The following is a 23,523-nucleotide window of genomic DNA, read 5'->3' as shown; positions in this document are numbered from 1 at the left end:
CGAGTCTCGAGTATAGTTGAACACACGCGAACCGGACCCCGGGAGCTAATGTCACCGGGAACGTTATAAAATGTGACACCAGCCAGCTGCCGGCGCGGCTCGGTAATACAACCCCGCGTAAATCCTGTCGCCTCTTCTTCTATGCTCTGTGTACCAGTTTCCGTGGTTTATTGCTAGCCGTACCACACCGTTAAACGGATACCAGCTGCGACACGCGTTACGCAGAAATCGGCGTCGACGAGTCCGTGATAACCGGTGGATGTTCGCTGTTGTCGTTTGCCGAGGGTGACGTTTAGAAACTGCTACTGACTTGCTTTTCTCTGGTCCCGGCCTGTTTTGATATCCTGCCCACGACTAAGATGCTGGCGCGTGACTAGTGTGGTGTCTAGACTGCGGATCGTTACACAAAAGGAAAGTTTTTAACCAAAATCCATAAATCGTCGACTTTTAAAAGTTATGGAATAATTTCCAGTAGATGAGATATATTACGGTAAGAACAATAAATTTTCAAACACATACAGAGACCATCAGAAATAATAATTTTAGTACCACAAACTTCATACAAAATAATTACCCAAGCTCAACTCATCATTGTCTTACAACGTCCAATTCTACAATTTCATCCGCACCGAAAACACAATTCCCTTCCGCCAGCAGTGGAGCAACATCAGAAATTCGATACTGAACCTAGGGGACGTCCACCTAATGACGGTGTTTGCCCGTCAGTAAGGCCAGGTGTCATCATGATCGCGTTTGCAGGCTAATCATAGCCGGTGCGATGATACCCACGATGGTACCCACGTTCCACATATCCTTGCGGAGCGTTCCCTCGTTACCTCTCGAGATTAATATTCAAAGAGGAGCATAGGGGTACGGGGACACAGTGTATGGGGGAGCCTAACGGCTTCTGAAGTGCACAGGTCACCGAGCAGAGCCAGTGTATCCTGGCTCTGTCATTGATATTATACATTCTTCATCTTCAAGTGTTATACTTTGATGAAATCAAAAAAATTTTTATCCCCACGAGAATACCCCTTTAAATTCGCGATAGAGTCGCTGTTTCCTTCGGAGCCGTCACCTAGAGTATTAACTGGCATCGCGGCTATTATTAGCGGACTCGCCCTGAAGGGCGGCTCCCTTCTTTCAAAAGGGGGTGGTTAAAGGTGGTAAAGGGGGGTGGAAAGCCTTGTAGAACGTGTTCCGCGGGTTACGCCGGCGGCACGGTAATCGGCCGATTAAAATTATAATCTCGACGTAATCACGGCGTTGTAGCGAGGCTCGGGGGCAGCTAGGGTCGCTTCTAATTAATATTAAAAGAGCGAAATTAATAATTAGCGAGACGGAGCGTTAAAGGTGCTGCTCGGCGCCGGATCACGCCAGCTACCTCGCTCTTTTACGGTCAAGACGCGAACCGGCCGCTCTTTGCTTCCGACGCGATAATTACGCTCCTCTGATACGTTCGACCAGCACTGCGGTTAATTGCGATTCTTCGCCCGTTTCGGCGCTAATAGGCCTGTCGCCGCTCCTGGCTGTTCGGGCTCGCGATTCGAACTGCAATTGCTGCTCCGTGACGCCTTTCCGGTCAACCGATGTCGATGAAATGAACACTGTATATTATACATATATTTTACTAGTAGAAATATTGGCTGCGTTTCCGTTTACGTCCGTTGTCAGAATTGGATGAAATTTTGGGAATAGGTTCTTTTTTTTCTAAAATGATGATTGTTAGATGGATTTTTGGCGACACGAAAAAAAATTTTTTATCATTTCAATGTCAGTCCCTACCTTGCCGACAAATTCTTTTTACTATTTTAATGTCACTCTAGAGTCGAAGTAGGGGTGGCATTAAGAATGATTCAATTATAGATCACATGTGTGAATTTTTATGGCGCTATGAGGTCAACAAAGCTGGTGATGATCCATTTTTGCAATTAATTAAAGATATTAAATATGTATATCCTGGAAATTAATATAAAATGTTTTCAAAATTCCAATTGTTAAACCAATTAATCGAATATTAATCCTTAAAGCACACTGAGAGTTGACTTTAGGGTTGCCAGAAATGTTTTATCCAAATATAGAAGTAGTGAAAACTGCAAGTATGTATATGTATATGAGATAGGCTCAAAAGATAGGCTCAAGTAAAAGAGGTACACAGCACATTTGAAACTTTTTTATTCAAACAAAGATTTTTGATAATTCCTATAGGTACGTAAAGATCAAGTCCAAATATAGAAGACTCATATCAAATATAGAAGATCTGGCAACCCTAGTTGACTTACGTAATGCTGATAGGCATATCGGTGATCGTTTCGATATTTTCGCGGCAGATCAGTATCCTCTAAGAATCGTTTCCGGGATCGATCGAGGCCGCTTTATCCAGCATTAGACTCTCTCGATAAATTTCATTAAAACGGCACGGTGTGGTGTTCGCTTGCGATCGTCTTCTCGCCCCCCCCCCCCGGACTTTCGTTATTCCGAGCGCGACGGTCATAATTTCTTTCTTTTTTTTCCTCGCCTCGCAACTACGATTCAATTTCAACCGGGCGACCCCTGGCGCGGGGAGCGTCGGGTTACGGATCTTTGTGTCGCTTTATCTTTCTTTCGAGAACGCTTTGCACGCCGGTGTCAGATTTTTATTAGAATTCTTTGTACGTATCTCGCCTTTCTACCTGCAGCGTCCTCTCTCTCCTATATCCGTCCTGCTCTTTCCCTGAGATCAGATAAACCGTGTCTGTACTACACCTCCTGTTCCGTTTTTTTTCAACCCCCTGGTACACACCCTGTGAAATTTTTCAACAAAGATTCTGGAAGCGCGCGCGCGCGCGGTCTGGGAAATTAAAAAATATATGAACCCCTGCCGCGTGCGTGTGTTTTCATAATTCCGTGTCGGTCGGCAAAATTTGGAAATATGCGGATTACAGACGTGTTCGCGTGTGTGGGAATTTTTGTTCTTTAAACAATGCTGGCAATGGTACATACCACGCACCCAAGATAATAGAGAATTTGATTCTGCTGCATATTTTGGAGCTGCCGGGATGCTCGCGCGCGCGGCTAGTCTTTATGGTGACGATTGAAGTATACTTTGTGCGGGAATTTATGGAAACTGCAATTGAAATGGTTGTCTCATATTAGATCCTGTCAAAGTTTGTTCTTTTGTGCTGCGTCTTCAGATTGAAAATGTCACGAATGAATCGAATTAATTGTCTTTTGTAAATTTAGTGTACATTTCAGTATGCTTCTATATCAAAGAGATGTTGAAATTGGTGCAGAACATTTTTTATTTCGCATACAGACTATAGACTCGCTGTCAAGTAATCATTTATGTCAAACTTTGTTCTTTTGTGGTGCGCGTTCAGATTGAAAATGTCACGAATGAATCGAATTAATTTGTCTTTTGTCAAATTCAGTGTGCATTTCAGTGCGCATCTGTGTCAAAGAGATGCTGAAATTGATGCAGACCATTTTTATTTCGCATATAGACTCGCAGTCGAGTAATCATTTATGACAAAAATTTATACGTGAAATATGAAACAGAGAAATATTGAAAAAATTTGATGGATACGAGAATTTAAAGAATTCCTGAAATAGCAGAACTTCAAGAATTTCGAAAATAGAAGAATTTAAAGAATGTAAAAATACCGATATACTGTGCACAACTGATTAAAATTATTAAAAGATAATATAGATTCTAATTTGCATAAAGATCCTCTATCAATCACTCGTCTAGCTCCGGAACGATAAAAATCTCCAGCACCCGTAGCACATTTCTCATGCACCTAACGTTGCACCCGCCATGTCCGAATCCATAAAGGTGAAAGTTCCTCGGAAGTGACCCGTCGAACGAGCATGGCGACCTTGGGGGATGACGTGTCGGTAGGAACATATCCCCGGTCGCCATGGTGCACACGTTTATCGGGTACGTGACAAGAAGGAGAGGAAAGCATTCGAAGGAAAAGAGTATCGGCTTCAGCCGGGCGTAATTCGGGGAACATAAAGCGATCTCGGGGGTCGGAATCCTTTGGCCCCGGTTCTGATACTAAATTTCAGGGGTTCTCGTGTCTTGTCCACGTTCCCTGGTTCGCGTCCATAACGCGGAAAGCGGATCGAATCGCGTCCGTTCTTCTCTACGACCGGTTTCCTCTTCCGCTCGCTCTGTTTCGTGATCCTCTCTCTCTGTCTCTCTCTCGAGAGAGAGCAGGGAAGCGGACCGTATCGCCGGTGAACGAAGAGAGGAAGAGAGGATGAGGATGGAGGAGGAAGAAGAAGAAGAAGAGCCCGGACGAAAAACAGACGAGTCTCTTAACGAAGTGGGCCGGTGTAGCTACCCGACAGAAAAGAACGTTTGATGTCCGACCCATGGTCCACGGAGGCTTGGTATATACGCTTGTTATCGAGCGTTTCGAGTAACGACGCGTTCGTTACATCATAATTGGATCACACGCTCTCCGGCCCTACATACCCAACCGGCCGGCAACTCTGCCCGGTCCAATCTTCCACTCAGACAACACTCGACTCAATATGTAACAGCAACGCCACCCGCAATTACCTTTTTAACTTCCAATATATCAGACAGCCGGTCAATTCACGCTTAATCGGTGTAGGTGTTGCACGCGCGAGCACCGCGCGCGATCTGCATTCGTTTGCCGAGACTATGCAACACCTGGAACACTTATCGCCATTCGGACGAGTCATTTGGAAAATGTGTCCGATTCTAATAGGATTTGTCACACACGAATCATTGCGAATCGTTCATTAACATTTCACCTCGTGTAAAGATAAAACATGATTTGCAGTGCGGGCGGTACTGCTACAGAAAATCTGTTCTTGATTATACTGTTTGCGGACTTGCACGAGAGACTCTCTGAAATTTACTGTGTCAGTGCATCCGTGCGTTTACAATCGGATAACTTCGACGCTGACATGCGTTTCAGTAGTAGATTTGAATTTCAGTTGTAAATTCTATTGAAATTTCAAGTGAGATATCATATTCCGCGGTGCCGCAATATCGACGCAAATTTGATTCTATTTTCTTCCATCTGATTAACATTAATAATGTATTATTCGAAGAGAGTATTACTAAATGACTCTTGAGCGGAGTGATCGATTGTTAGCGGTATAAATTGGAAGAGGGGTGGTAAATGAGCGTTTACAATATTGAATGGGAATGTTTTTCTCGTTCGCTTGATTGAAGTGTGATTCGGTCGACAGCGTTCTAAATTAGAATGGAGGTTGTCCTGTGGTTAAACGAGCACTTATAACCACGATCGAAAATATTTCAACACAAAATTCAATATTGTAGTCGGTGTAGGTGAAACTTTGTCAGGACTAGACAGAAGAATAGGAAACGTAGAAGGATCGCAGCGAAACATTTTTAATCGCATATTAACAACATCGGACAGCTGGTCAAATCGATTAATCGGCGTTGGTGTCGCCGTCAGTATGACGTTTACAGCCGTCGCAACGTTCCCAGGGACGATGGAAACGCGGATGCGAGCCACCTGAAACGTCGAACGTGCCTTGAATTTGAATGCCGTGCGAAGAGAGACCGGGAGAGAGAACGGGGTGTACAGGTCTCTTCGGGAATCGTGTTGGAAGGAGAAATGTTGTAGCGAAAGCAGAAATTTTATCGACGCCCCGAGGGATTTCTTGACTCCGGGAATTGTTTGAACGTACTGTTTCATTCGGGACTTCCGTGCGCGACACTTGTGCACTTTGCTCTGCGAATTCTGTTATTGTCGCGGGCGGAACGGGGCGGATTTTATAATGGCGTTCCCGGCGAATCTCGTCCTTTGCGTCACGCGCTGCGTCGCCTCGCGTCTCGTCCCGTTGCTTGTTTTTCTTTTTATTTCGAAGCTGCTTCGCCGTTTTAAACGGAGGATGGGGGTGGGGGGACGGGCGAAGAGGGGACACGCTGTCGGCATTATTAGCTTTTACACTGGAGAAATAATGTTAATGGAATTTAGCCCGGGCGAACGTGCCCGTCACGGCTCGTATAGAATTTTTTTTCCGCGGAACGTTTCGTCCTGGAATCTGGTTTGTATTCTACCGAAATGCTCTCGATTCTGTCGACGCAATTTCGAGCCGAAAACCGGCTTCGATTTTAATAGTACATGTACGCTGTGAACCACTATTTCACGGTATTTTATGAAAATTACGAGAATACGATCGATCAGATTTTTAGCAATTTTTGTTGTTATAAAACTTTGGGTTGAACATAGAAGATACATGACAAAAAATAAAAATTTTAACGATCTGCTAAAAACTCCAAAGTATTTTGAAAAGAAATTTTTGATCATTGAGTGGAATTCAGCAGCGTCACAGGATTAGAATTGCGAGACAGCCGTCAACGCGGTCGGCTCTCTCGTTTAATTGTCATCGGAAACGCGCAGTTCCGTAACGCGCAGCACTAATCAAGCAGCGGCGTCGTCGTCGTCGGTGCGAATAAAGCTTTAATGAGATTGCGAGTTGGCGAACAGAGACGGGGGTGGTTCGCGACGAATTTTCCGACGGAGACAAATAAATACAGCTTAGGTTAAGAACCTTCAGACACGGCTCTACCGGCGTGTTTCACTCCGGACAACCGGATTCCTGATTGCGCGTAACGGACAAATGAACCGAGGGGAGTAGCTGAAAACAAGATGAACGACGAAGGCACCGAACCTACGAGAAGAAGGGGGTGGAAAAGGATGCAAAAGGGGGATGGAACGGGAGAGGGTGGAAAACGCGGAGAAGAGCGCCGGAAGAACGGAGTAAGCAGCAATTCGGCGTGTTAACGCCGCGGCCCCCCTTCAAGCCGGGTTAATCCGTTTGCGCGAGTAAATCAGTTAGCCGAAATTGGGTTATATTTCCTAATCGATACGATGGATTAGGTTATCCCGCTGGCGCGGCCGATAGATCCTCCGGTTACGGTGCATGCACCCTCTTTCCGAGCGACGTCGCGCAACCCGCCATTATTTTCAGTCGACGATGCCATTAAACCGCCCAAATGACCCATTTTCGACGCTGATGCCTCTCCCTACGCTTTGCTTTGTCTTCCGTTTCTCAAACAACGTGTATTCCATTTTTTCAATTTAGCGAATACGTTGCCAGAAATACCTACCAACGATTTTTGCAAAATCGTTTGGGCGTAGACCATTGTTTGCCATTGGTTCCTCAAACGTGTTCCATTTTTTCAATCCAGTGAATATTCATTCTCGCAGAAAAAACGTCGGAAATATTGGTTTTTATATATTTTTTTTAACAACCACGCAGCCTAGCTAAGAATAGAATAAAAATTGGACATGGCGTCGATAACAATACCTTATTGTTGAGTTAATTTCCATGATTAAGCTCCAGTATGAAATTTGTAGTTTTTCGAATTTTTTCTGGTTTTCCACTTTTTACAACCAGAGTTTGCAACTGAAAAATCGGAAAAAATTCTGGAATAAATGGTTCGATGTGTCGAATGTGTCAGATTTTAAAAATTCCTTCGCTTCCCGTAACTACCCTCACAGATAAAGTAAAGGGCTGAAACTTGGTAAAATACTTACAATTAAGTATTGCTTACAATATTTCTAATAATTTTAGTCAAGTCGACAGACTAAACATACAATGACGAAAAACACTTTCGTCTTCGCAGACCCGTTTTAATCATTTGTCTCCGAATCGGAGATACGACTTTCCTCCAGATTTTCGGCGATTTTCGCCACGGTGCGTTGACAGGCAATTTACCAAACTATCCGAGGAGCCGTAGTATTCTTTGATCCTCCCGCGTCGAGGCAGCCGTGTATTTATGAATCGCTCTCGGAGGAATTCGACGGGATTGCGAAGTCTCAGCGGTGCTGTCGCCTCCGGTCGTTTCATATTTCTTTTTAATAATTTTCGGGCGCGTCGCGGGCCGGAAAGGTTCTCCGTGTTTGTCCAGGCTCGGATCATTAAGACGTCTCTCACCTTGCTCTCCCGCGTAACGTATAAGTTATTTAACAACCCTCGACAAATACCATAAATAATCGCGCGCTCGGCTCTCGCCGCTTCGCGATCCTATAAACGTCCGCTCATATTTCCTCGAGCAGGAAGCAATCAGATACGACGCAAAGAGAGACGAAGAAGAAGAAGAAGAAGACGATGAAGAAGAGGAGTACGAGGAAAAAATGAAACGAGGAAGAGACAGAGAAAGAGAGAGAGAGAGCAGAAGAGAGACGTAGAAAAGAAAAAAGAAAATATCGCTGGCAGAAGTCCCGGGCGTCGTTGCTTAGCCGAGAAAGAGAGAGAGACAGAGAGAGAGGAGAAACGCGGAGAGGAATACCCTCGCGCAATAAATATTGCTCTTTCTTTGGGATCATTAAGTTGAGAACAGACGGTGGCAGAAAATTAATTTGCTAAAAGTATCGGCGTAACCCCCATCCCACCCTCCCGGGCCCTACCTTTTCGCTCCCGGCAAAAAACTGGCCAACAGAAAGAACTTTAATGGCGAAATAATGGGGGTCTTAAAAGTTGGACGATGGCCAGTGACATCTTATTCGATGTTTGAATCGTCTCGCAACCTCCCCGTCCCGAAGATCCCCGTTGCCCGTCCATTGCGAGCAATTTACCGGAAAAAAATAAACTTCCAGAGGAGAACGTCTCTCGCAATGCTTACCCGATCCACCTGCAATTTCACTGCAATAGTAAAAACTGCACGCGCAAATACTAACGTTCGCGGGTATAAATGCCTCGCCGTTCGTTCGTTTGTTCGTACGGAGGCAAGAAGATTTTTACATCTCGGCGTCACCGGCGGATACTGAAAACCGAGACCTAAAAAGTATACTGCGCGCGATTCGATGGGTGAACTGTGTGCTGCCGGCGCTCGCGAAGGGTGAACTTTCTCTACTGGGTGTCATTATTTTTCTCTCTGTCAGAGATTATCTATTCTGTATGCTAAAGATAAGACGGAGGATCCTCGAGAATGATTTTATTGCGAGCTTCCTGGGATTTCTGACTGCCAGGAAGACAACCATAAATTGTACGCTGTAGCGACTTCGCGTAACAGTTCTGCGGAATTTTTTCAGACGGAAAAAGTAATGTGGAAACTGGAAAATCAGTTTGAATGCGAGAAGTTGAGATCCAGCGTGGAGTGTCATGTTTGCGAGCTATGATTCGTATGTTTGCTCGTTTCCCGAAAAATAATCGACGAAAAATTGCATAAACTTAGAATTGAAGTAATACAAGAGTGACTGTGGATTTTATTTATGCGAAAAGTGGGTTGGTATAATTAAGAATAGTAGAGTGATTAAAAGAACAACTTATTAAAATCGTTGGAGGAAGAAAATTTTTACTTGGTTCCTGTTTCTTGAAATGAGTGCAGGCCAGTTTTATTTTGTTTTTTATTAATTATTTTAACACTGTGCTCGAATCATGGTGTTGCGACCCATAGCTGCAAATCCCAGTTCCACCGCGCAGCCCCCCCATTCATCCCCCTCTCGATACAGGGGACGAAGATAAATATCGCTCGTGATGAAAATAAAATCCTTGACGTAGGTCCGACGGGGCGAGGCTTTAACCTGTCACCCCCTGGCGAGTGAACCAGGTCTCTCTCTCTCTCTCTCTCTCTATCCGAAAGCGCGTCGACTCGTTCGATATACACACAACCCCGACCAACCACCGCGGGGGTTAATGGGAGCGATTTTTACGCGCTGTCTCGTTGTCACCGGCCGCTGAACGTGCTTACGCCTCTTTTTCCGCGTTTTCTCCAACGTTCTTCCTCTCTCTTCCTTTTTTCGATTCGACGCCGGATACAAGGTTCGCTTTTGTTCAGGGGGGTTCGTGAATGCGTCGACGGTTCAATGGAGTTGTCATTCGGGGGTTCGGCTAACAAGAATGGACGTGGAAAGTGTGTAACGCTGAAATTAGGATTGCCTACGACTTTTGGCCTCGATCGGGCTGTATAGAAATTTTTCGGAGAATTTTCGGATTAAGTGGGCAGGGTCCTTTATCCACGAATTGCTTTAGTTCTGCTTTAGGAGCTGCTTGTTAGGGATTATTGATACTTTCCTGGGACTGGGATCTAAAGCTGACTTTAATACCTTGAGTGATGCGTCAAGCATCCGGATGCAGAATAAAGACTCCTTTTGTGCATTTATGACGTGTGTGAATTCGGAAAACGCATGGGAACGTTTATATCGACCGAGAAATACTGCATTTTGATTTATTTTTTTATTTATAAGCATTTTGAACTCTTTTGGGTTTATTTCGCTTTACAGGAATAATATAAGTGAATGCAATAATATAGAACTGCATTTTTATTTAATGGAAAGTTTATTTTAATTTTTATCACCGAGATTGTGATTGGATAAAATCGTCTGTACAAGTAAAAAGTTTTATAAATTTATTTAGTCTAAGTACAAGAACTCAGAGTCATATAAAAATTGATTTTCATAAAAAGGTGGTCACAAATTCATTGAATGCACAAAACCCACAATTTGCTTGCATTACATTGTGTTTTCGTCAGGAGGGGAAGAGAATGATTAAAATTGAATGTTACCGGAATGGAAATGTGATCATTATCTTGCGTGACAGTGGAGAACGATGTGGCCCGGTTCTAAAGTATCGACAGACGGGGACAGTTTGTTCGGGGAATAATGATTATTTGATTTTCTGTTACAGACTTCCGCCACCCCAACAGCAGGTGACAGTCGGCTCCCTAGGTGGTGGCCTAGGGGTGGCCGCTGGTAATGGTGGCACAGGCACTGTGGGCGCTCAAGGTCAAGCCATGGCAATGCCAGGATTTCCACTTCGTGCTGCAACGGTGCCACATTATTCACCGTATTCGCCGTCACGTTTCAACATCGACAAACGCTGCCAGCACAGATGCTCCTGGAAATGTTTCTCGATCGCGCTGATCCTCCTAGCTGTTGCGCTGACAGCGATGCTGGCTTACTTCGCTAGTAAGTACATCGCTATATTGAATATTGAACCAGCCTGTCCGGGATTACACTAATTTCCTCGAGGGAGTCTCGAGAGTAAACTTCGTAAACCCGTTCATGAAAATGACAAAATTGCATGTATTTAGACATTTTTGTTTTAGACTGAAATAATTAAGAAAAACGTATATCATGATTGAAAAAGAATTTGATTATAGTTGAACATTAATGAACGAGTATATGTATATACTGAAAATCACATTGAAATTTGTTAGGTTACATTATCGCTCTATCAATTTACTTCGTCACATTATTAAGTAGAATGGGTAGATAATTATGTAACAGCGTCCATATAGTGAACCGATTGCATCAAATTACAAATAATTTACTAACTATTTAACGCTCAATGTATACACAAATTTCATTTTACACGATCGGATGTGCAGACACTGGTTTCCAGGAAATCATATATTGAAATTAGTTCGTATATATTGTTGCTGTAAAGGTGTTTCTTGCTATATTATTGGGTAGAATGGTTGGATGATTATGTAGCAGAGTCTATAGCGAGCCCCATCTGCTCCGATTTACGATCACAGGTCCCAGCAAACAAATTAATGCGATCTATACGCGCGGAGTTTCTATTTGTGGATAGACTGTGTGTATCGCCGAGTTAGGCAAATCAAAGTTCCGGGCCGAATTTCGACGACGAGGATCGCTGCCGCCTAACCGAATCTGCAAGTTAATAATGAGTTATTGTACCGTAAATTGCAGATTAACGGGTAGAAGGATTTTCCGGGGGTCGAGGACCGATAAATTACAGCGCGCAACGCAAGGATAAATAAGAGCCATTCACCGAGAACCGGGAATCGACGAAACTACTCATACATAATAGATGAATGGACTGTGCTTTGCCTTCCGGGCGATGGACCCATTGATTCTATCCACCTTCGTGTTATTGTTATTCGCGGAATTGGGACAAACCTTCTCAAGTTGCAACAGTTACTTCATTCGCGAGTGGGAATCTAGACCCTAAAGAGTCTGAAGCACTGAGCCCTATGTAGAATTTCGGAGATTGTCATACAATAATTGAGAACTTGTCTTAGATTTTAAATCATTGATACTCTTGGAGAACCTTTGTGCGTCCATAAAAATCATTGATTCTTTTGGAAAACTCCTATGTGTCCAAAAAAACATCATTGATACTCTCGAAGAACTCCTACGAGCCTAAAAAAATTATTGACTTTCTTAAAGCTCCTGTATGTACCTAAAGAAATTTTAACAACCTTGGAAAGCTCCTTGGAGAGTCCAAAATAAATTGCAGGTGTTATAAAAAAAGGATTGACAACTTTGTATGATCACTACGTATCTAAAAACACAGGTACTATTATTATAAAGATCCCATTACGTCAGTTACGAGTACATTAATAAATATGAAGTCATCCAATTTTGTTTGAACGCCTAATTAAGAACGAAAAGAACACGGAACGCGTGCAGTTAATCGGCGAAGGGTAAAAATAACTTTCAAGTAGACCATCCGCTGTGAATCACATTATCCCATTCAATAAATTTATTGTCGCCGTTCCAATAAGTTTCGGCGCGGTCGGCCGGTTTTTGAAATTTGTATTTCCCTCGGGCGGCATCGGGGTATTTTATGAATGAACTGTAATGGATTTGCGATTAAATTTCGCTTATCATTTGTCCCGTATCGCGTGCACTTAACGCCATTAGTACATTATACAGTGCGCAGACATTTTCGATGGCGCCTCCGATCGGGCCCCGGCTATGTGTGTTCCGTTCTGTTTCCCCCGATCAAATGGAATTTTTATCGACGCCAGATTGCACCGACGTTCCCCCTTGTTACACAAATATCCGACGAAAATATCGACGGTCCGTTGCATATTTAATAACACGGCTATTTTGTGTTTTTCGACGCGAAAAGCAATAATAGTCGATTTCCCGTTCGCGAAATTAATCCGACTCTTCGACTACGATTATTTCATGAAAATATAAATGAAATCGAAATTTTTCATTTCTCCTATTCAAGAGGATAACGCGAACTCAAAAAACGTAATTTTACCTGCACGTCCCGACCTGGCAGACACCCCTACCGCCCCTATTCGGAGTTAATGCCTATAGCAGAATGAAGGGTTTTTCCTCGAATCGACTTTATAAGCTCCGAAGATCCGAAATTTATGGCAGTTAGAACCTCTCCGCCGAATGGTGTGTTTCAACCTCGCAGCTATTCTGCCAGACATCTTATTAGCGGACGAGGCTCGAGGTATCGATTCGCGTGAGTTTCTCTCTCACCCTTTCTACGGAGTCTCTCACCCTTGCCCGTGAACGACGCGTCCCGTCCCTGGCTCGATCATTATTGGCCGAAAAGACCTGTGCCAGACGCTCGGATCGCTCGGGAAATATTTATTCAGGGTTGCTTGAAAACCTGTCTCACACAAGAGGAATTTAGCGGAAGCATTACAATCAACTGAACGTGTAAATCTGCTAACAGAGCCGAACCCGTGGTCGACTTTGCTCTTGGATCTACTCTTGGATCGCTTTTAGCGTTCGTAGACCCCTTTACACTAGTAGTGCCGTCTACTCTATTTATCTTTCTCAAAATACATGGTGGTTGAACATTGACGATGGTCCAAATTAGGCTACTGACAAAGCTAGTGTGAACGAAATGACTAAATAAATTGTCAGAAGTTAATTAACTTAAGCAACCTATTCTCTCCGACCTACTTTCTAAACCTAACAAATTTTAGTTAAATATACAATGGTCGAATATATGTACTCAGTCGGACACTCTACAGTTTTCGCTCTAGAAATAACGTTCCAAAGAATTTTTAATAATATTTGGCAAAGGAAAATAGTGGGAAAAGTAGGAATCTCTAAAATATCACTTCCGGAATATAAAGTGAAAATTTACGTGAAATTTGTATGCGCTGCTGTTACTTTAGAAAATATTAGTATCATTTTAACTGGATATCGGGTGTTTACCGAAATTCCCAGTTTCGTGGGAAGATATACAGAAAATAGAATGAAGCGGAACGTAATTTCTCGCTGATCTGTCTCAGCTTCGTCAGAATCGACCGGCAATATTTTCACCTCTCCCCTAAGCCGGATGGAGGCAACCGCGGCTAAATGAACCATTGCGCCAGTAACGTTCCGTCGTGGCCGCACTTCCTATCAAAGATCCGGACTTCCGTCGTTAAACGGTATTTAATTTGGCGGTGCACGGCCCGCGGGAGCATCTGTGTCAACCGTGTGCAACTCTCTATCCCCTTCCTGGTTGTGTTTACCCTCGCGTGTTCCAGAGCTCAGAAGCGCATCCTCCTCGGATATTTCGCGGGCCGATGACTTTCACTGAAATTACCGCAACGCGTCGTACCCCGGCAAAACAGAAAAAAACGGGAAGAAACGACGAAACCCAGACACCAAAACCGTCCACAGCATTTCGTGGCTCGACGGTTTTGATGAAAATTTGATGTTGATGGGGAAAAGTTACAGGATGAGACCGCGCGCCCGGTTTTCATTAGAGCCCAGCCTTTTTTTCGGGCCTCGGAACGGTATTCGCTTATAAAGAACGGACGTAAGGGGTAATGGAAGTCGGAGGAACTCTTTCACGGCTACATTTTCCTAGACTACAAACGCATGCACGGCCGCAGTCGACCTTTAAAACCCCTTGGGTGAAAATCCTGCCGAGGAAATGCTGCTGCTGCGCCCCTTCCGAATCGCTCGAGTCCTGGAAAAATGAATTTCACCGGCGTCCCTCGTATTCTAAAACCGAAATATGAATTATAGTCTAGGGAAGGTGTCCAACTACATCATCAGCCATTTCTCAATTTTTTTAAGCTGGAATACGTCGTTTTTATGTACATCGTTAAACAACTGAGAGTTTTTTAAGTTCTAGCCAGTTAGAAAAACGAGGAGCACTCTAGTAATAATATATATTTCCTGTCCTTTCGATTTTCACGAATACAAATGCGTTGCAAGTAATATTTATTTCCGATTGTCCAGCTCTAAACGTGAAACGAATTCGTTGAAACATGGCATTGGACACCAGCAATTTTTTCCAACCCCTCTGGACCATTCTATTGTGCCACCGGTGGTGTAGATTAAGGGTTGAAACAGTAGAAATGGAGTAGAAGCTACGAAGTGGCTTGGTCCGCCCCATAACACGATAATTGCATCCCCGGCGAAGGAGGTGTGGCAAAAACGAGTCTGAGACTGATCAGAGAAATTAACACCCTTGACTTTATGCTTCTTCAGCTCCTATAAATCCTGCAAATTCACTCATTCATTTTACTTAACATTTAATCTTCATTTTATTCTTTCACACAATGGTTTAGAAAAACCATTTGGAGCAATTTTCTAAAACCATAACGAATGTGTGCATAAAGGAATGGATCAATAGAAAATTTTAACCAGTAGACCGCGGATTTTATGCATTTATGACAAAAATGGACACGTACAATTTAAAGCAGTGGACATGTTAAAAATATTTAAGCACATCAACGTATTTCTTTCAGCTTAATAGGATAATTAAAAGAAGAGTACAATTTTTACGTGGCTCCTGAGTCCTGCAATCATTGCAAACATTTTTAATTTTGCATAAAGCTCCGCAGTCTATTAATCACCCATAATTTCAGCGTTCCCACTCCAAAAATGTCTACAATTTTTTCAACGTACACGAAGGGTTAGAACAGTAGAAATTTATTTTCCAGAACACCTATTCCCGATGTTCTAATTCGAGACACGGAAAGAGAGCGTCAGAGCCCATTTTTGGGCGACGGCAATTTATTGCGTCCCCAACGGACCGTTCTACCGTGTCGCCAGGGGTGTAGACGGAGAAGGGTTGAAGCTGTAGAAATGGAGTAGAAGCTGCGGAGTGGCTTAGCCCGCCCCGTAACACGAAAATTGCATCCCCGGCGAAGAAGGTGTGGCAAAACCGAGCCGGGGACCGATCAGAGAAATTAACGCCCCCTCGTTATCAGCGAGAAACAGAGGATCCCACCCGGCAGAAGAGAGAAACTGTGCGCGGGGGTGGATCCCGTAGACGGGCTTGAAATTGTGTTTTTGCATTCAGCCCGAGTCGACAAATCCCCGAATCCAAACGCGGCCGGTCAAGGTCTCCGACGGAGTAGCATTACGGTTTATCTTTCGAAGGCGGCAGGGAATGAAGGGGATTTGAAGGGGAAGAAAGGGTAGCCGACGAGCGGGGATGGGCTCGCATTGTCCTACGAATACGGGGTGGGTTCTCATAAACTACCCGGCCACGGCACCAAAACGATAGACTGCGAAATTCATAGTTATTCCCGGCAAGAGATTCCCACGGATGAGATAACTCATTCCTGCATACAAATTCGTTATAAACAAATCCGAATTTTTTTTGCTAAATTGTATTTTATGGAAAATATTTTCAATGAAATCAACGAACACGTAGAATTAATATTACGACATTAATTTTACGTGTACTTACTTTCACAAAAAATGTTGTCTTGTATAGATCTATTAAATATGCAATATATTAATGTTTTTTAAAAATGGGCCATTACTGTCGGACTTACCCTGCGTGAATAGTCGACGTTTAAAAGAAAATTGTTGAATTTTGCAAGGGTTGGCACCGGTGGGTGGCGGTTTGTGTCACGTGAAACGATTGCTCTGCACGCGCGCGAACTTTCGAGCGTGATATTTTTTTTTGTTCGTAGAAAAAGAAAGAAATTGCTCCCTTTTATCGCTTTTTTGATCAGCCGTACCTTTTTTCCTCTTCCAGTAAATGAGCGGTGCTTTGAAAATAGTGACAGAGGGTTTCTTTGTAGAACACAATGGGCTCGTGTGCTCGCGAATTTTCAACTCGCCGATGAACGTAGCCGCGCGCGCACTTCGCTCCGCGTTTAATTGAAATTGCTCCACTGGAGCTGGCAATACTGTTTTTACATCGGAGCACTTTTTTAAACGAATTTTTGAATGTGTGAATTGCCTTTGAGTTTGATGTTTCCAGTCCAGCGTTTAGTAGCTACTTCTTTCCGCATCTCGTGCAGCTGATTAGATTTTTAATGCTTTTTCACATTAAAATTTTCATATGAAATTTCCTATATGACTGCTGGGAATTGAAAAAAATCAATGAAATATTTTCCTAAAAATTACAAAAAAGTTCCCAAGCGAAACTTTTAATGAGGACTGAACTTCTTTTCAATTAAGAAAAAATCGATAAATACCGTTTCACCTCCAGTTTGATAATTTTTTGAATTTCCGGGTACGGGATCAATCCTTGTCGGCTGATGATTGCAGCATGGTTATCGCGCGGTGATTAATAAATTCGAAAATCACAGAGCCTTGGTTCCGGTCACTCTCGAAGACCCACCCCTTATATAACATTCTCCAGCATCCGAGTTGTCCCTCGGATCCAGCGTGTCTGCATTCTTCTTGCTCGGCGTCCGTCTCCTGCGTCCCCCGTCCCTGGCGGCGAGTGTCTGAAAAGCGGAAGGAAGAAAAGAGGAGAGGAGATTGTAAAGCCGGATCGGCCTCGGGGAGACCTCGCCAGCTGTTATTTCTACATTCCGGTAAATCGAGTCGGGAATCCAATCTGCCTGTTTGCTACTGCATCCAAACTACCCTCTTCCACGCTCACGCGCCATCCACCCCCACAATCCTCCACCCTCTCTCTCTCTCTCTCTCTCTCGCTCTCTCTCTTTCTCTTCGTCGACGATTCAGACTCGTCCAGGACGGTCGACGTCGCCCGGGCTACCTCTGCACCGATTTTCAAGCGGATTTCGCATGCACGCGAGCCGCCGTTGCTTTTCGGTAATTTGATTTATGCGGACGCGCGCGGGTGTTGCGCTCTGAAACCGTCTCCTCGCCCAACCATCCACGCGTCCACCGACTCCGAAATCTTTTCCGGATTCCAGGCTCGCCTCCGGAACACCCCCGGACCACCCCCGGACCACCCTCGATGTAATTTCCGAGAGCGAGAGTAACAAAAGCCTCCTGCTCCACCCCCGCAGACGATCGATTCGCGAGACGCACGCTTGGAACGATCCAGTGTCGCCGAAATCGCTGGGAAACAAGACTGGCAATGCACAATTGTATTTTTAATCCTCCGGTACACAGAAGTACACAATTCTTCGTGCATGTTTCTCTTAAAAATACATGAGCTGTTAATTTCTACCAGAAATTTATTCACAAGTAGTTAATACAGAGAGAAATACGTACGTTCCATTAATAGAAAACTATAGTAATTCTTGTTGGGTTCAAAAATGTCCATGGGTTTGATAGAATTTATGAAGTTCCTCGATTTTGTCACCGAAATGGCGAAACGTTTCCCGGTTTAAATATCGCCCTCGTTACGTTCCCCCGGCTATTTGTTGATGGGCCCGGGGCACCGGCCGAATGGTCGCTATTAATAATCGCGAATACATTTTCGCGCCACGCGCCCATCTTCCCACGACTCCTCCGGGAACATGGTTTCCGGTCTGCAACGTATTGCCGGCGATCTCCGCCATTTTTCCAACGGTGTCCGATATGCGTGTGTTTCGATTTCTCTTCCGAGGGGTGCAACTTATCGTTGCGGTGTTACGTGGACTTTGCTCTCTACCCCTGACACACACCTCGTCCCCTCGAGGAAAACTTTGAGCGAGCCACGGGAAAACCAGGGAATGCGGGGGTGGTCGAGTTATGTGGGTCAGGTTCGAACATTTTCGAGGCTCTATATTTATCGAAGCATCCCCCGCCTCCCGTTTTTCTAAAGTGCCGCAGTTTGCTCGGACTTCTGTTATTATTTTCGGTCCAGACGATGTATGGACCTACGGTGTGTTGTTTCGATCGTTCCCTTTTTTTTGTTGCGGTGGAAATGGGCGAATTTGTCGATCGGATGACGAAAATATTTGTTGTCTTGAACGGCGAACTGGTGTGGACGTGGAACGTTTATTTCGGTTGGTATAATAAATAAATAAAATAAATATGAATGAAAAAAGATTTCTAGAAGCATAGATAGAAATATAAATTTGATAAAATTTCAATGGGTAGAAGGCACGAGAGGTTACCAAGGATACGTATCAGAAAATTGCAAAAGTATCAGTCAGATTTCTAAATGACTACGAACGGTAAAGTCCGCCAGTCCGATGATCCAATAAGGGAATTTTACGGGTATAAGAAGAAATCCATTTAGTATATTATACCAGCAGAAGAGTTTCCCGGTGGCTCGTATCTGGGAACGAAATCGTATCTCTGGCCCATAACGTAAGGAAATATTTTGTTCGATGTATCCAATAATTTTGATAGAGTAACCCAATAACAGCTTATCCGGACTACATCCTGCACAATAAAACATTCGTTTCTCCAGATGTTCAATAGCGAACAATGCTCCTCGGCTCGCCGGAGGAGGAAACAGAGGGAGGGAGCCGTGTATCCGCGGCGATATTTCGACGGATAAGAACGAAACGATGGGCACCGATCGATAGTAAACATTTCATTATAACACGAGGAAAGAAAACGGAAGTATAACCCGAGCGTTCGGGAGGGCGGATAATCCGCCGATAATCCGGGAATCATTCTCAGGAATGAATCGTTCTATCGATCCGAGGGAATATAATTGAAAAAGTTGTTCCTTTGCTCCCGGTGAAACGAGCTCTCTGCCTGTCGTTCCCAGCCGACTTCACCTTTTCTCATCGTACCACGAATCAAACCGGGGAATCAAGGTGGTGAAACATGGGCCTTCGATCGCTTCAATTTTCCACTGACTTTATTATTGCTGCACGGTTTTCATGGTCGATCGTATTACCGAGCTTTTACTTCGTACAACGCTGCTGCTCCTTACTGTACAACATTGTAGAACCTTTGCTATTTCGGACACCCTTGTCTAAGCTCCTTTTCGCATGGCGTTGTCATGGAGAAGTGCAGTAATCGATTTCTAATAAGTAGAATGTTACGGTAGACCCCAAAGTAGACCGAAGCTAAACATATCGCATGTCAGAATCAGGTTTCACTTTAGAAGATTACTATGTCATTAGCCTAAACCCAAAGCAGACACAAGCTGAACATAACCTGCGGCAAATATTAGGTCAGCCGGGAATAAATGGCCGATTTTACCATATTACTATGGCAACAGTCGTACGACCCCCTTTCCGCTATCCATTATCGTTATTTTATAATTGTATTTGTTTCATAAAGAGTGAACGATCTGTCGCTCAGTGGCAATTTACTTTTTAGTTATCTCAAACATTTTTAATTTCTGACACAAAATTCGAAGACAAGTGTCTGGGTTATGTCTATCGCTGGCGTTCTCGGAGCAACAACACGTCAAATATAAAATCGCTGACCGGCAATTTACTTTCCGGCGACCTGATATTTGACCCGGCACACCTAAATTGCTCCCGTGAACGTAGACCTCATACAAACATATGAGAAGAGAGAGGACAGGGGGAGAGAGAGAGAGAGATGTTCGCGTCGCGCGAGTCGAGGACAGAAACGCAGCGTTACGTTTGATGCTCGCGTAATAAGGTCATTGCACAGTTCACTGCAACTCAATTTCGATAGTTACGTAACGTGCTTCGCCCGGTTCCCAAGGGTGTGTGTCGTGCGTGCGTGTGTGTGTGTGGGTGGGTGGGATGCTCCTTCTTTTCCAGTTATTTCGCAGCGTGTCTGCTGACCGAGTCGATTCCCCAACGACCGTGAGGACGACCCCGCATGCGTCGAGAGACTTTTCCGCGCGACGCGTCGCGTCGCGACGCACGGTAATTTGTCCGTCACGGTTGACACGCGGAATCAAAGGGACACGATGACCGTAATTGCACGCGCTCTCCATTGTTGCTGTCGCTTCCTTTGGAAAAAATGCAGCACCCGGTGACGTGTATGGATGAGCCTACGCTCGGCTGGGGCAAATATTGGTGCCGGAGCTCTATACTATACTATCTCAGCTCTCTGATGAACGCGTATCGGGCACACGGGACGATGGAAATATCTTCCGTTGTCTTCGGGAACGGCAAGATTAAGCCGCGATATTGTACAGAGGAATTCTGCAATCTAGGAATATAAGTGACTGGTTATTTCGAAAGAAATTTCATTTACCCTCCACTTGTGTGCTGTGGCTCGGATTGGAGATGATTTTGTAATTGATGTCTACTATTCATATTGCTTCTTCAGTGTTTATGTACGTTGATAATAGGGTTGCCAGAAATGTTTTCTCCAAATATAGAAGAAGTAGTGAAAACTGCAATTATGTATACACGAGATAGGCTCAAAATGTAGGAGTTCAAGTAAAAGAGGTACACAGCACATTGTAAACTTTTTTATTCAAACAAAGAGATTTTTGAAAATTATATGCTATTCAAATATGATATAAAGAGAGATCAAGTTAAAATATAGAAGACTCATCTCAAATATAGAAGATCTGGCAACCCTAGTTAATAATGAAAAAATTGATGAAATGGAATTTTTTCTTCAAAATACTTGAATTGTATAAACTAATATGTTGTATAATTAATAATTGCCGAGTAAAATGGCGAATAAAAAGCATATTATTTGAATGTTTCACTGTCAAACATACTTTCAAAAATTTTCAACGAAGCATTTAGTCGTCAACAGGTCGATCGCCCTGCGCGGACCTCCTCCATTCAGGACATTCACCTTGCGTTACGTCAGAGTACCTTCTAGGATCCGTTGTAAACCGAAAGAGCCCCGTTTCCACCGCAGAAAACGAGCGCTGCTCGCGTCGAACGTACCGCGTTTCCTGCTCCGATCCATTTCTATTAATGTCTTCCGGGCAATGAGTGGCAGCGGTGTGGTCGAAACGAAAACACGCCGATGAATCCCATCCTAGGAATTCTTCTGCTGGTCAGGGCGACTGGTTATCGCGGCTGAATTAATTATCTGTCCCGGTGGCTGCGTCCGCCGCGAATTAATTACGCGGGGGTTAACGAGACTTTTTAAAAGCGAAAGCTTTCTCTCTCTCTCTCCAGCGATACACAACGTGCCTAACGACCTCTTGGCTTATCAACACGGTCCGGTGCTTTCGCGCCAGCTAATTGAATTCGCGTATTACTGCTGCCAGAACGATCTGACAAATAGAGGAATCATCCGCTGGTCGTCAATATTTCATGTTCATTCCTCTATTATTTTTTTTTTCCTCCCACCCTCGTTCCCCCGTGTGTCGTCCTTTTCGCCTCCGCGTACACGTACACGCGCGCACACGTGGCTACACGTTTTCTCTACTCTATCCCCCACCCCTTCCCGCCCATCCGCGGCAGCCAGTTTGATTTATTGCGTCCGCTTTATTGCGTTTGTTGTGTTTGTTATCCGCGCGACGCAGTCGAACCGTCCAATCGGGAAGCCCGATATCACCGACGGAAATGGAAATTTGCTATACGAAATCCCTGTATTTTCTTTTCGGGGCCCGGGCGCCGATGGGTTCATAGTTCAGCAAATATTGTACCCGGAAATGGATTTACGAATTTTACAGCTCATGTAACATTCAATGTTTACTCGTTACCAGCCCCTCATTCCACGGCCGACCCTCGATGCCGCCTCGATCCGAAACGAATATTGTTCGGCCCGCACCTGATAAACACGCGAGTAATATTTCATCTCGAAGATTAGTTTTTTTTATTTTCGTTCGATGCCCGCTGGAAATCTCTGCCCGATTTTCTTTCGCCGGTGCGCGCTGCGTTTTACTGGAACGATAACTGCGACCGCGCGGAATTTCTTTGTGGCCGTTGCTGTTACAAAATTAGGTTTGCGGAAAAAATTGTAACCGTAGATTACGGGTTCTACATTATACTGAAAGATCGATTTAATTGAATGTATTGCCTGTAACATGAAAATGAGAAGGTACAACCGTGTTGCGAAGACGAATGGAAATAACGTTTGCAATAAAATACACGTTTTAAAATAAATAAAATAAATTGGATTAAGTGGATAGTTTCATAGGGAAAAATTAGAAAGCATAACTTGCAAAATTCGGAAGTTCTTGTTTCAGAAGTACATTTAAACTCGTGGAAGCGAAAACTTAAACTCTCTCTAATTTCCCGTGTACTACACCTAATCACCAAAATTATAGCTTAAAGTCCACCTAATTTCACTTGCACTACATCGTATTTCATTTTAGTAGGATTAGTAGGAGAGTGCTTCAAGGGAAGCTTAACGTCATACTGTACGAATTCTAGCTCGAGTTTCTCTCTAAAAATGTTTTTAGGAGGCCCAATGTATGCATTTTAATATCATACACCTGTTTTAGTGATGTGAAAAAATTTCTCATGGAATCGTTGTCATAATTTCAACATTACGAAAGAAAAATATCTGAAACCGGTCATTTTGATCTGTCTAGTACTAAAAAGTTCCCTACCATCTTCGTCTATCCATTTGAGTCCAGAGTTGGGCAAAAATTTTATTAAAATAAAAACTTCGAATAAAGTTAGTTTAAAACCCACTTGGAAAAAACGAACTTTATTCGAAATTTTTGTTTCAATAAAATTTTTGCCCGACTCTGGTTGTACAAAATATGCGTCGTATTCGAAAGAAAAATAAGAGAACAATGTATCAACCGCAGTGCAAGCAACACCCTCCTTTTAACCAATAAAATGGAGACCGCAAGATCACCATAAGAGCTCCTGACCTACATATCGGCATGTGGTCCAGTATGTCTGACTAA

At 43.8% G+C, this 23,523-nt stretch overlaps 1 protein-coding gene across 21 annotated transcripts in view; it reads left to right on the top strand.

Annotated features, from left to right (window-relative positions):
- Positions 1–23,523, top strand: part of Ten-a (Teneurin-a transmembrane protein) — a 782,863-nt gene that overhangs the window by 718,075 nt on the left and 41,265 nt on the right. For all 21 annotated transcript variants that reach the window (XM_076447158.1, XM_076447169.1, XM_076447168.1 and 18 more), the window contains one exon: positions 10,624–10,904. In XM_076447158.1, the coding sequence (XP_076303273.1) occupies positions 10,624–10,904 (281 nt within the window). The remainder of the gene's footprint in view (positions 1–10,623; positions 10,905–23,523) is intronic.

Source organism: Lasioglossum baleicum, chromosome 2 (assembly GCF_051020765.1).
Source record: "Lasioglossum baleicum chromosome 2, iyLasBale1, whole genome shotgun sequence".
Classification (NCBI taxonomy): domain Eukaryota; kingdom Metazoa; phylum Arthropoda; class Insecta; order Hymenoptera; family Halictidae; genus Lasioglossum; species Lasioglossum baleicum.
Note: the sequence above shows the minus strand (reverse complement) of the source record. Positions and strands in the feature narration are given on the sequence as shown.